General features: G+C 40.1%; 1 protein-coding gene across 6 annotated transcripts in view; it reads right to left on the bottom strand.

Annotated features, from left to right (window-relative positions):
* MBP (myelin basic protein) overlaps positions 1-13,485 on the bottom strand; it is a 137,346-nt gene that overhangs the window by 59,613 nt on the left and 64,248 nt on the right. For 2 of the 6 annotated variants that reach the window (XM_058833670.1, XM_058833675.1), the window contains exon 1: positions 7,110-7,226. The exons of the other annotated variants lie outside the window; for them this stretch is intronic. In XM_058833670.1, the coding sequence (XP_058689653.1) occupies positions 7,110-7,202 (93 nt within the window). In that variant the 5' untranslated portion in view covers positions 7,203-7,226. Of the gene's footprint in view, positions 1-7,109; positions 7,227-13,485 lie in introns of those variants that run through there. 6 annotated transcript variants of the gene reach the window in all.

Genomic DNA, 13,485 nt, shown 5'->3' with positions numbered 1-13,485 from the left:
AAGGATGCAAATTTTATCATTAATTTTCGGTTAAATGAAATAACTCCTTTAAACATCAAGCAAATCACAATCATTATCTCCAGCTTTCTATTACATCTTGTTTTCTCAGTTTAATTTTCATTTCTACAGATTTTTACATGCAGTTTCTAAAATGCAAGACTCACAGTATCCTCTACTTCATAGTTCTCTATGTAATTATTTTTACGTTCCCATGCATGTGTCAAAATCTTATTTAAGGCATAAGAAAGAAAGAAACAATGACAGGATGATGGAAAAAGGGCTAGAGTTTCCAAGGACAGTTTTCTGTTCCTCTCAGCTTCAACAGCACAGTGCTACTGCTGCTGTCACCAAAGGAGAACTTCAAAAGGAGTTGCAAACAAAAAGATTCTCATCAGTAACCCCCAAGGCAGACCAAGGCACTTTGATAAAGGTCTGATGTGCCTCAAACACATTACCCAGGTCTTTGAAGAAACTGATTCAGTCTATTTTGAAACTTTTAAATACCAAGGGGTTGAAGTAAAAAACACTGAATTCCAATTCAAAAATTTGCTACATTCTGCATTATGGTTCCACACTATTTTGCCACATGCTTCCCTTCTTTTATGAAGGCTGTTTTAAAACGACTTCTGTTTCTGGAAAAGTTTCACAGATTTCACAGAATATTCTGAGTTGAAAGGGACCCACAAGGACCACTGAGTCCAGTCAAGCCAAAGGCCCAAACTGGGATTGAACAGATGACTTTGACTCTGTGTTCTTACAAACTGGGTAAATACAGATAATATCTCACCTTTAAATGCTCCTGACCACAATGGGGTTCTCCTACTTTCTAACTGAGGTCTCTTCAGCTCAGAATGTAACAGACAAAGACAATTAGTGGACATACAGTGTGCTACTTGTCAGCTTTTACTATAGGGGAATACACAGTATTCCCCTATGCTGAGGACAGAATTTCAAGCATGCAAAAAAAAGAAAATGAGGGACTACATTACTGTGTCTGTACAACTGACAGAGACAAAAGGCATTTGGGAGCAAGATGTTAAAATGACAGCGTCCATTTGGGAAACAAAACTAAATAAAAAACAGGTCAGACAACCCCGTGCAAGATTTAAGAGTTTTGCATTAATACTGTGAACTGAAAAAAAAAAAAATTATCTCAGGTGCCCTGTGCACAGGGAAAGGAAAAGCTTTGTAAGGGACCTTTTACTTTGTAGGTACTCTAAGATATTGCCAGGATCAGGAATCCTCCTAGAACTGCAAGGAATTTGCAAAACAAGTAAAGGCAAGACACAAAAATATGCTGTGGGTCAATATTTTCAATTTCAAGCAACCGTCTTTCACTCTGTGCACATTAACCCTGAAACTACACATAGGAAACCCAGATGTGAATCACATCAAATTCAGACAAGTACGCGCAGGGCTATGACTTGTTACTTGTCTCTGCCTTGTTATTTCCCTGGTCCTAGAGAACAGAGCAACCATCACCACACCAGCTGCACGAGCAGTGCAGTGGCATTCATTCATGAGATGAAACTGTGAAGACCAATACAAGGACCTACACCCACACTTGGGAGCACAGTGAGGTTCAACAGCCTCCAGAACACCCAACCTGGAACTAATGCTATTAAAGAACATGTGATACCTGCTTTGAACCCAGGCAGGTTTTCTACAGCTCCACTGCAAACAGCATCTGGCAGGCACATTGATGGATGCAGCTCTTGACCTCACAAATCAAAGAGAAACCGTAACAACACTCAAGGGACAAAATCAAAAACCCGTACTTTGGACACCAAGCACAAGAGCATGTCCCTTTTACAAAAGGTGTTCAAGCTGATTTCCAGAATTGTCTGAAAAGTGACAGCTGTCAATATCAATGTCTTCACAGCCCACTCATCATCTTGATCTCATCTGAGTGCAAATTTACTTTCCTTTAAGCACTTATTTTAGCCACATGCTGAACAAGTGCAAATATTTCACTCTGTTTTTAAAGAAAAGGATGTGGTTTAAGTCATAAACACAGTGTTGATGCTGCAGCCTCAATCCTCGGTGTACCTCCTTAAGAGCTTCATAAATCCATGGAGCAATGTCAGTGCCTGGCCCCAGCAGACTGGTAATTTTCAAATGCCACCACATGAGGTCTTTCTGAAGGGCTATAACCAAAGTGTACAACAACAACCCTGCTTTATTCACAGCTAATGAGAGCACTTCTATATTCTAGCAGACTGATAAAATCTGAATTCATATATATGTGTATATATCCAATATACCAGAAAAAGATATTGAGCATCTAATTACTCTATCTATTGTAAGAGCACAACAGGGATGCAAAAAACTGGCAGCTACATACAGAATGATACCCAATAGTTAACAGGAAGAAAAAAACCAAACCAAACTCATTTTAAAAAAAGTGCAAAATAAAAATCCACTAGCCAGGGAGAGAAGATTACAAATATTTTGGGCTTTTATTCAGGTAAAAAAATGCCTTTCAACCTCCTACATTGAAGTTCTCATATCAGAGGTCTCAGTTTGCCAGTTTGCAATGAAGAAAGATCAAAATGATTGCTGCATAAGTAGAAATCCTCAGTCCTGAATCCTCCTCAGGGGCCTGTGGAGGACTGAGTGTGGCAGTAAACCTGGTGATTTGCACCTTTTACCCACAGGAAGAGATGCAGAAGGGGTGGCAGCTGTCTGTGGGGATCACAAAGCCCACCAGGGCACTGAGCACCGCCACAGTCCTGGCTGGGAGCAGGGCCAGGAGGGTCCCTGCAGGGTTGCTGTGCTGTGCTGCACAGCTGTGGGTGCACCTGCCCAACGCAGCACTGAGCAGCAAACAAAGCAAAGGCACCCACAGCTCTTCTACGCTTCCCTGCGGGCCATCTAGAAACAGCTGGCCACAAAGGAGCACATCTGGGAGAGTGCATGGTTCTGAACCATGATTCAGTGCAGAAGTCACCTGATGTCATGATACACAGAGGAAAGGCTCCAGTCCTTCTGCAGAGTCCCACCAACCATGGCTACGTGAGGCTGCAGTGCTGCATTTGCATGATACTTATGGTTGTTTAAAAAAATAAAAAAATGAGAAATTAGGCCTGAAGCAGTGTCCAAATCTGGTCCATCAAACACAAAGACGGATGTCTGCAGTAACCCAGGAACAAGGGGATACTAAGAGTGTGTTAGATAAATAAAAATAAATAATAAAAAAAACTCAGTTAAATCCTCTTTACCTTCTTCCATTACCTGAAAGGTATTTTGAGTGAAATATCTTATGAAATGAAAGCTGTCACAGAGCATCTCAAAAATATTCAGGGAAAAAGTGCCAAACTTAAGAATAGTAAACAACTATTAGAGATGAACCTTTCTGCTGAATTACCAGCAAAATATCTTTTTTTGTCCCCTAGGTGTGAAAATGTTCTGGCTTTTGCAGTACTCCAATTGACAATGGACAGGTATTTTTGACAAACCCCAACATAGCTGATATCCTGACTCTGCAGCCGACATTAACATTGTTAAGAGAAAACACACGAGGTTCCCCTTGTCAAGATAAATTGTTGATTCCACCAGCCTGCAGGAGCAAAGTGGAACATGTGACTGTGGGGGCTACAAAGAGCTGAAGCACAACTGTGCCAAGTAAATATGCACAGCAGGAACTCGGCACCTAGCACAAGAGGTTAGCTCTGCCCAGTTCCCCAGCAGCAAACCAGGCTGCAGGGAAGCCAGAATTTCACTTCTGGTATTTTATTCCTAATTCCATTACGTGCATGAACCAGTGCAAAATAATTACACAGAATATGTGTCTGGGTCATTTCCTCAACACGGATGCAGACTGGCTTTCTTGAATAATAAAAATGTCTTTTTAGTACTTTCCGTAAGGTTACAGAAAGAAGACAAAAACAGTAGATAACTTTAGAACACTTTCTTGCTGTCCTACTCACAGTGGGGAAGAGATAGAACAGATTAATTCAAATCCCCTTTGAGCTTAATGAGTCTGAAACACACTCTGAAACAATTGCTAGTGCACACCAAACATGAACTTTCAACTTCTTGAATTTAATTTTCACTTCCAAGTGTCTAGCTCATGAGGAAAGAAAGCTCAAATGCAACTATGTAAAATGCATTCAAAAACATTTAAAATTACATCCCTTCAACTCCCTAGAAACTACTAAGACATTTTCAGCATTTAAAAAGCAAGATTTATTTTCTTTTATTTGCCAAGAATTAAAAGAAGAATTAAATTTAACATCAAGCAGTCAATTTTAGAAGGGCAATTTTTCAGCACACTTGAAAATGCTTTAGGTCACTTGGCAGTCTCTAGCCTCATGAAGTATATTTCGAGGCCAATGCTAAGAAAAATTATACATACAAGTTGCCTGATGCTAAAATACGTTACATTTCCCTGCAAGATTTGTAGGTTCAAGGAAAATTCTGAACACAGTACTTATCAATGTTTCTGAACTGTGATAAAGCAAAATTAAAAGACGTTTCTTAAATTTTGTAGAAAAAGGTCTTTTTGAGGCTGGTGGGTTGTTAAGAAAGAGACACTTTTGCCTTTCCAAAGTGGCAAGGTATTTTGACACAGACATTTCAGCTCATCATTGGTGCGCTCTCCTGCCAAGATCCCAACCTTGTCCCATCTCCAAGGAATGTGTCCTCGCTCCTGACCATACCTACAAGCTGGGCTGCTCCCAAAACTTTTTGGGCCCTCAAGGAACTGGACAAGGGGTGAAAGACGGACTAAAAATAATCCATCTTAGTAACATGATGGGGGAGAAGGGGAGAAAATGGAACCAAACCAGCTCTTGGGTCCAATCCACCAGAATTCAGCTGCTCCCTCACTCCTGTATGGGAAAAGAAGGTTTGCTATGTAGCATTTGATTAAGGGGGAAGCTCCCATGACCCTGCCACCATAGAAAACAAGGCTTTGGTGTGCACATACCTGTCTATCCACCCAAGACAGAATATTGCAGAAAATTACTTTTCCTTTTCCCTGTTTGATTTAAATAGGACAATGTCAAATGCATGATCTTGAAAGAAAATGAGTTTTACTGCTCCGTGCTCCCACAAAGTGCACAGGTCCTCTGTGTAGTGTAAATAACTGCACAAACACCACTTAGAAAAAAATGCTTTAAAACATCAAGACTTACGGGGTTGACATTTACAAAATAATCAGAACAACTGCCTTCTTCAAAATGTAAATAATGATTTCTTTTCAGATAAGAGTTTTGAAATGCAGCTGGCCCGGAAGCAAGGGTTGTTCTTTTAGCTAAGGGAAACTGATAAAGGCACGAAACAGTTTGTATAATTGCAAAATAGTGGTATGACATCTTTTAATTCCCACATAAGTAAATTTTAAAAAACATCAAGCATACAATATGTGAAGATAAGGAAGAAAGACATTGATCATGTTATCAAGGATCACTTTATCAATATACTACTGTGTCAAAAACAGCCCCCCACTATAGAACTATATTAAAAACAAGCAAAGAAAAGAAAACTCTTAAAAATATCATTACAAATATTAAAATACTAAGTTTTATCAAAAGTTTGAGTCTAATGCAGACTCACCAGGAAAGTTAAGACACTAGGCAAAACTGAGTATTTTCTTGATAGTTCATGGAACCAACCTCTACCTTCAGCCTTGTTACGTTTTTTCCAAGGTTCTTCTTGTCTGCATCACCCTGTGCCCTTCATTTTCCAACCCAATTCCATCACTTCCTCACTTGTCTGTGGGCTGTCATCTCTTTCTCCCTTATTTTTCCTAGTTTAAAGCCCTCCTCACCAGATTGACCAGCCTGTTGAAGATGCTTTTGCCTGATTTAGTCAATTCAGATAGATTCAATCACTTCTGAGGGGCCCTTGACCCTCAGAAAGCATCTCCATGATTGTAAAAGCCAAATGCCTGTTGTCAACATCAGCTGTACAACCAGTTGTCAACCTCCAGGATCCATTCACCTCTTTCCAAGCCCTGTGCCCTGCCTGGGAGCACCAGGGAGAAAACCTTGGCTCCTGTGCCCTTGTTTCTCAGACCCAGAGCCATACCATCAGTCTCAGGATCCCCCTACTAGTATCAAGGCTGCCCACGTATCAAGGAAGAGAAGCAGTAGGGTTAATAGCCCTAGGATTTCACAAGCCCCACGAGCCTCACCACAACACCATGGGCCCAAATCTCTCTCCTAGAAGAGAAAATACATGAGCTGGAAAGACAGCATGCACAGAAATGTAATTGCACCTCACATAATTACCTTGGATATTGATAATGATAAAAAGACAGGAAAGAGGGACCATTAGTTTTCAGAACCACATTAAAGCCCCTCAAGGAGTCTGTTTCTCAACATGCGTAAAGACCAGAAGTTACCTCCCCTTTTCATACCTCACCAAAGACATTACAATAAGTTTCGCAGCAGTATTAGTCACCTTTGTAAATATTTTTTATAAATAATTTTAAGAGATAGACCTCACCCATAAACTCTCAGCAACTTCAATTCTCACAAGTCAACCAGCCTGAAGCAACAGAATGATAAATGCTAATTTTTTACTTTAAAATCATCTTTCAGGAACAGCTGCCTCTTCAGAAAGCCACAATAACATCCCAAGGATTTGTTCATCTATGTCCAACTATAGGCCCAAACAGGGCTGACCTTTCTTTCATCAATCCATGTAAGACTTTCAAGTATAAATCAATTGCTAACTAATAGACAGCTGTCAATGGTACATAAATAAAACTCCTTACTAGAACACAGAGAAATAACCTAAGAGATATTTCCTAAGAGACACAGAATATACACTGAAATGTATGCAATACTTGCCTGAATATTTTTTAAAGAGCAATTTCAGAGCACCTATTAAAATTAATTTACAATTTTGCTTAAGACACTTGAAGAAAGCACAATGAGGATCCCTTCCTCATTTTTCCTAGTTACCTTAACAACCACAAAATGCAAAATTGCAAGAGATTAACTGATTTCAGAAATACTCTAGCTGTCAGTCATTTTTCAAGAAACTGTCTAAACTGAACCAGAAAAAGTGTCATAAAGTAAATTACTGAAAACAATGCACCTAATTAACACTAAAGTAATAGAACCCAAGTCAGGAGAATGTAAAAAAAAAAATCTAACCAAAACCAATCCACTCCAACAAGAGAGAAATTCCACAGCAACAGAACAACAAATCCCCCAAATTCTCACAACAAAAAAAGAAACTGCTCCCATTCACTGCTTGCTTTGACTTCTTCGTCTTTTATCAGGAACAAGGAGCAGAACCCTTACTGGCATGATAATTTCCCTTTCACAATGTTCATATGCACTAAACATGTGATAGAGCAGCTTTGGTAGGCACCAGGAATCCAGCCAGGGTCAACCCACCACATTTTCTGAAAACAAACAAGAGAACAATGTTTCCCTCCATGCTTTTAGCCAACACAGAGGCATTCTCACAAAAACTACTGTGCAGAGTTACAACTGCACCAATATTAGAAGAAAAATTGGCCATTGTAACACATGTATGAAGCTGCACACTGAAATACTAACCTACATATTCAACAGGTGAACTTTCCCATTTCAGAAGGGAATAATGAAGTCTAAGGGCAAAATATTTTGGAAGTAAGTACAACAAACCCAATTGTTTACCCAAACATGTGCTGAGAGATGACATTTTAATTGTTTATTTTCAGCCTGTTTAAAATGTCTAAATTAGCATTCAAATTGTAATGACCTCTGTGAGGAGGAAAACAACAAATCCTGAAGATCTGGACGTTCATGAATGGCAGAAACCAATTCCATTAGCTGGCCCAAAACTGGTATACTGAAAACTCTGTCAGAGCATGTGATCACACTGGGGCTTCCAGGCATTTTAAGGCTGTCACTCAGAGCCTGACCTCATCAGGTTCTGGCTACCAGGCCACCAACTGGTTTGTTATACCAGTTGCACTAACACCTCCAGATTTTGGTGCCCTCCCCTGGAGCACACTGATAATCTAATACAGCCCAGATTGTAACATGCACTGTGTGTGTTCACACAATGTGGTGAGTTTGCAGCAGCTATTGGTGATTTCATATGCAAGGAGCACAGCTAAAATGTTACATTTCCCCCCACATATCATTAATTTAACATGTTCCTGACTTTCAGAAACAGTCATCTCAAGTTATCTATTGCTGCTTACCACACTGAACTCGGGGTAAGACAAACCTTGAGAGCCCAAGGAAATGACTCACTCAGATCTCACACTCAGTGCTTCTTCAGTCCCAGGTGACACCTGATTCATCTGCAAACACCTACTATTACTCACCTGGAACTAGGGAGGGTTTTCCTGTGGAGTTAATTGCTGCCATTTCTGTACACCATAAAAAAAGGACTGTGGTCAGTAAGCATCTATCCAAAATGTCTTCAGAGGGCCAATATGATAAGATAAATTCTCCATAACATAAATGGTTCATAAGCCTGTTCTCATACCTTTTGCAAAGCACGGGCAGCTAATCTATTAACTGAATAAGAGAGACCCCATTTGCACAGTACGCAATCCTGTTCTTCAGGAACACTTCCTGTTTTGTTGCAGGGACAGTATTGTTTTAAACAGCTGTAGCTACCACTTCTCAAATATATAAAGTCAAACAAAGAAACTAAACCTGAGAAAGATCAAGCAATATAAATCTCATACTGACTGAGAGCTAAATGTCCAATTTATCCAATACCAGTGTAAATAAGCATCAGAAGTGATGACACTGAAACACTCATGTGCGTGTATAGACAGGAGAAATAGTTAAAACCAGAAATACAATTTGTGAGCAGCCAGCTTACCACTCAGTGAGCCAAGAACCAAACAGAAACTGTCATTTTAAAAGATCACAGAATCATTCAATATGCCAAGTTGGAAGGGACCCACAAAGATCTTCATATCCAAATCCTGGCCCAGAGTCACACCATGTGCCTGAGATCATTGTCCAAACACCCCCTGTACCCCCAGCCTTGGTGCTGTGACCACTTCCCTGGGGAGCCTGTTCCAGTGCCCAGACACCCTCTGGGTGAGGAACTCTTTTCTAAAATCCAACCTAAACCTCCCCGACACAACTTCAGACCATTACCTTGAGTCCTGTCACTGCCCACTACAGAGCTGATTCAGTTTACCACAGTTTGATTCACTAGTGTGGCTCTAGTAAGAACTCTGCATCTTCAGGAGAAATATTGCATTGAAATTCAAGAGCTACATGTTAAAAATATAAAGAAAAAAAGGTGATTTAAATAAGCTCTACTTTGCACTAGTTATAGTCATCATCTGTGCAAGCCCCAAGCTCTGGATGGGGAGCACGAAGCTCTACAAGCATACCTATTCACTGCCTGGGGGTATCTCCAACTCCAGGCAGGAACATTTGTTCTTTTCTCCAACTTCCACCTTTTCCTCCAGTGCCTAATTCTTAGAGCTTTCCTCTTTTATAGCTATTTAACAAACAAACAAACCAACAAACAAAAAACCTAATCCAAAAAACTCCACCAAACCCAAAACAACAACAACCAAATAAAAACCCAACTGACAGCTCAGCCAGACAGCATTGCCTTTTTTTCTGTAACCACTCAACATTGACTTTGTACCATTACACTATACAGGCTGCTGTCAATCTGTCAAGACATGGTAACTGTGACAACTGTCCACTTTTCTAGAAAGGTTTCAAGAAATCAAGGATCATCATACAACTAGAAAGTGCACTTCTCACCTCTTTTCTCTTTTATGTGGATTTGTCCTGAAAGAAGGCCTCAATATTTCTTTTTGTCAATAATTCAAAAGTGCAATACTTTACTGAAGGATAAGAGACTGTCAAAGGAAGGTACATTTTGTACTCAACAGAAACCTCTGCATTAACACTGAAGGAGTGATAATGCATTAGTAAAATGAGAGACATGCTTTAAACACAGCATTTCAAAAGCTTAGCTGTCTTTTTTTAGATGTCATAATAGTTTTTAACAGTAATTTTTCCCCATGGATAGAAGGTGTGTAGGAGCAGCCTGCTTGGATTTATCAAGGGCAAATTGTGTATGACTATCTGCCCTGATAGCATCCTGTGATGAAATGACTGGTTTTGTGAAGGAGGGGAAAAGCATGACATCATATCCCCTGACTTTAGCATGGCCTCTGACACAGCCTCCCACAGTCTGCCACTCTACCCTTCTAGTCAAACCAAGAAGACAGTCTGGGTAGGTGGAATACAAGGGGTGGGTAACTGGTTGGACCACCAAGCTCAGAGGATGGTAATCAACGTCAGAGTCCATCTGCCAGTCAGTCAGCAGCAGCATCCCTCAGGGATCAGCAGTGAGGCAAATTTCGATTGATGTCTTTATTAAAAATCCAGGTAATAATAAAATGGGGGACTGGTAAGTACACAGAGGCAGAGGTGCTCTTCAGACAGGGACCTTGACAGGCTACAGCAGTAAACAGACAAGAATCTCATAAAGTCCAAGAAAGGCACATGCAGCTGAAATGGGTTAACTCCATTCACAAGGATCGGCAGGGGCCAAATGGCCTGAAAGTAGCTTTGCAGAAAAGGTTCCATTTATTTTTTTGCATCCATTTTAGTTAAGTAACTATGAATGGTTGCATTACAGGTGTTTGGAACTGATGAGCAGCTCCTGAAGTGTGGCATGGCAAAGGCAGGTGCTACTGGCAAATAAGTTTAACTCCAGTTGTCCTGAACTTGGCCATTTGAGAGAAAACACATGAGCCACTAAGGAGCAACAAGAAAAGGCTTTGGAAGAATAGATGTGTCAATTGTGTGACAGTTTTTCTCCCCTTGTTATGTTTTGCCTCTTCTGTAGACTCTAAAGATACTTTGCTCAGAGTCATCACTCCCACCAGTGATGACAGCTTCCTGAGGAAAAAGCTGTGGCCAATACACCAGTTTAAAACTACTTGGGCAGTCACAGCTGATCACAAGAGTTACAGAAAAACAGGAGCTTGACTGAACAATGAAGAATTCAGGATCAATTTCTCTCCAGAGGGAAGAGTTTCTGGCCTCAAAACCAAAATGAGTGAACTGCATGAATGACTACAAAAACCCTCAGATACTATACTCTGTCAAACACAGCCATAAAATGCAGTCAGACAGTACTTGAGAATTATACCCCATCAAAAATGTGAAGGGACCTTACAATGCCAGGAACAGAAAACACACACACTTTTAGAGAGATGGTATCACTATGTTTGGTTTATGCTTGGCTTGCTGGGTTGTTCTTGTTGTTTTTTAATTTGCATACAAAGAACAAGAAAATAAAGTAAAAAACAATTTTCATGAGTAAATAAAGTATATTTTGTGCAGTTGACAAATTACAATACTTTTTCCATTATAGTGACAATGCTGGCTACTGAAAAGCCCAAGATAATAGCATAAGATCAACCCCTGGCCATAATGCATTTCTCAGTGATCAACAAATAACTTCCTTGGATTCAGCTAAAATGACATAATTAAAATCCAGTAAAATAATGACTAGATATGCCTGATAGTTATTTATGACACTTTTATAAAAGGAGTGTGATAGTACTTCACTATAAAAATTTGGTTTTGCCCATCTTTTATGTACTCTGACATAATGACATCATTAACATAAGAACCTCACTGAAATACAGATCTCTTTAAGCCACAGTGAGCAAATCACACAACCTGATAAGCTTTACTTTCCCACTGAAATAATTATTTATAAACATGCACACTTCTCCCTATCCTCCATTTTCAGACAGAAAGTAGCCTGGCAATAGAGAAATTTGTTCAAAGCTGTAAGACTTCATGAAAGTTCAACAAATCATCTTCATCAGCATATAAAGGTCTGGAGTTGAAAGCCCTACTCTTAGTCATATTAGGTGTGATTTAAAGGAAAGGTTGATCATTTAAGTAGAACCTTTTCCAATACAAAAGCTCATTTTCAAGGCTAGACACATGACCTTTCCCAAATGACATTTATTTTTAAAATATTCTTAGAAAAAACAAATGCTCTATTAGACTGTGAAAAATTAGAAGCAGAGTTAATAGAAGAGACACATTTGAGACACAGCTCAAGGGAAATTTCTCCTTGTATTATCAACACTCAATCCATCCCCAACTCTTTTTGTTTTTTTGCCACTCAACATTTCTCCCCCTGAAGGAAGGTACAAACACAAAACAAACATGTGGAATCCTTTTTATATATAGACAGAAATAGATATAAATACAAATACACACACAAATATCAAACAAATATTAAAATACACAAAATGCACACAAATATTTAAAATAGAACCTCCAGAGCCGTGAACTGGAGGACCACAAATGTGAGAATTATAAACTCCAAGCCAACCTGACCCTGTGGAGGACTAGGTTCTTCAGCTGGATCCCTTCAAATTTATGGTGTCTCACGGGATTCATCCCAGGATACTCAAGGAGCTGCTTGAGGTCACCATGAGACTTCCCTCAATGATTTTTCAGCTCCCTTGGGAATCTAGAAAGGTCCCAGCTGACTGGAAGCTGGCAAATGAGGCAGACACTGATCTCTTCTCTCTGGTGATCATTGACAGGACTGAAGGGAATTACCTGATGTTTTTTCAGGGGAAGTTTAGGTTGGGTATCAGGAGAAGGCTCTTCACTTAGGCACTGAGCGGAACCAAGCCTGAGAGAGTTCAAGATATGTCTGGACAACACTTGCAGGCACATGGTGTGATATGCTTGGGAATGTCCTGTGCAGGGCCAGGAGTTGGACTCGATGGGTCCCTTCCAACTCAGAATATTCTATGATTCTACGAAATATATCAGGGTCCTTAATTACAGTGTGGTATGGAGAGGATGAGGTAGAAGGGAAAAACTGGGTTTCATCTCCTGTCTGCAGGGTCAGGCTGCAGAGACTACAATCCCTTAAAACTACACTGTTGTTTTCCCAAGGTTTTGCTCACACTGCCCACAGCAAATCCCATTACATTAATGTGCAAAATCTATGTTAATGCAGTACTTGGCTGGGAATTTTAAGTGCACAGACGTCACACAGTTAAAGACTGCATTTCCCTCAGCAACTGTTACTTAGTAACCCTCTGCACATAAATAGACTTTTACATCACTGCATATGTGTTGTGAAGGCTAAAATCCATGCCTCGGTTCTATAGGCTGGCAGGAAGGAAAGGAGTCATGTGGGTAACTCTAAAACAAAGTTGCACCAACTATTTTCAACTGCTTCTCTAGGCAGAGAATTCAACTGGAGAGAAACCTGTGCTTAAAGAAGAAGGTATTTCCACTGCCCTTCTTACAGTGGTATTTCATCATAAAAAAGAAGCAGGTAGACCTTCGATAGACTTTCTGGTATTATTCATTTGCTGGGCAGTGAAGGCTGGAAATGTAAGCACAACAGACCATGCAAAGCTCTTCACCTTCTCCCCTAGAGGTAGTATAATCCTACATAGGCTATGTAGCTTCTGGGTAGAATTGGTACTGCCAGAGCCACAGTCAAAACAATACTAAAAAAAGCTGTGTGAATCAGATCCAGGACTGA

The sequence above is a fragment of the Poecile atricapillus genome, chromosome 2 (assembly GCF_030490865.1).
Source record: "Poecile atricapillus isolate bPoeAtr1 chromosome 2, bPoeAtr1.hap1, whole genome shotgun sequence".
Taxonomy (NCBI): Eukaryota; Metazoa; Chordata; class Aves; order Passeriformes; family Paridae; genus Poecile; species Poecile atricapillus.
This window is presented reverse-complemented; position numbering and strand designations above follow the sequence as displayed.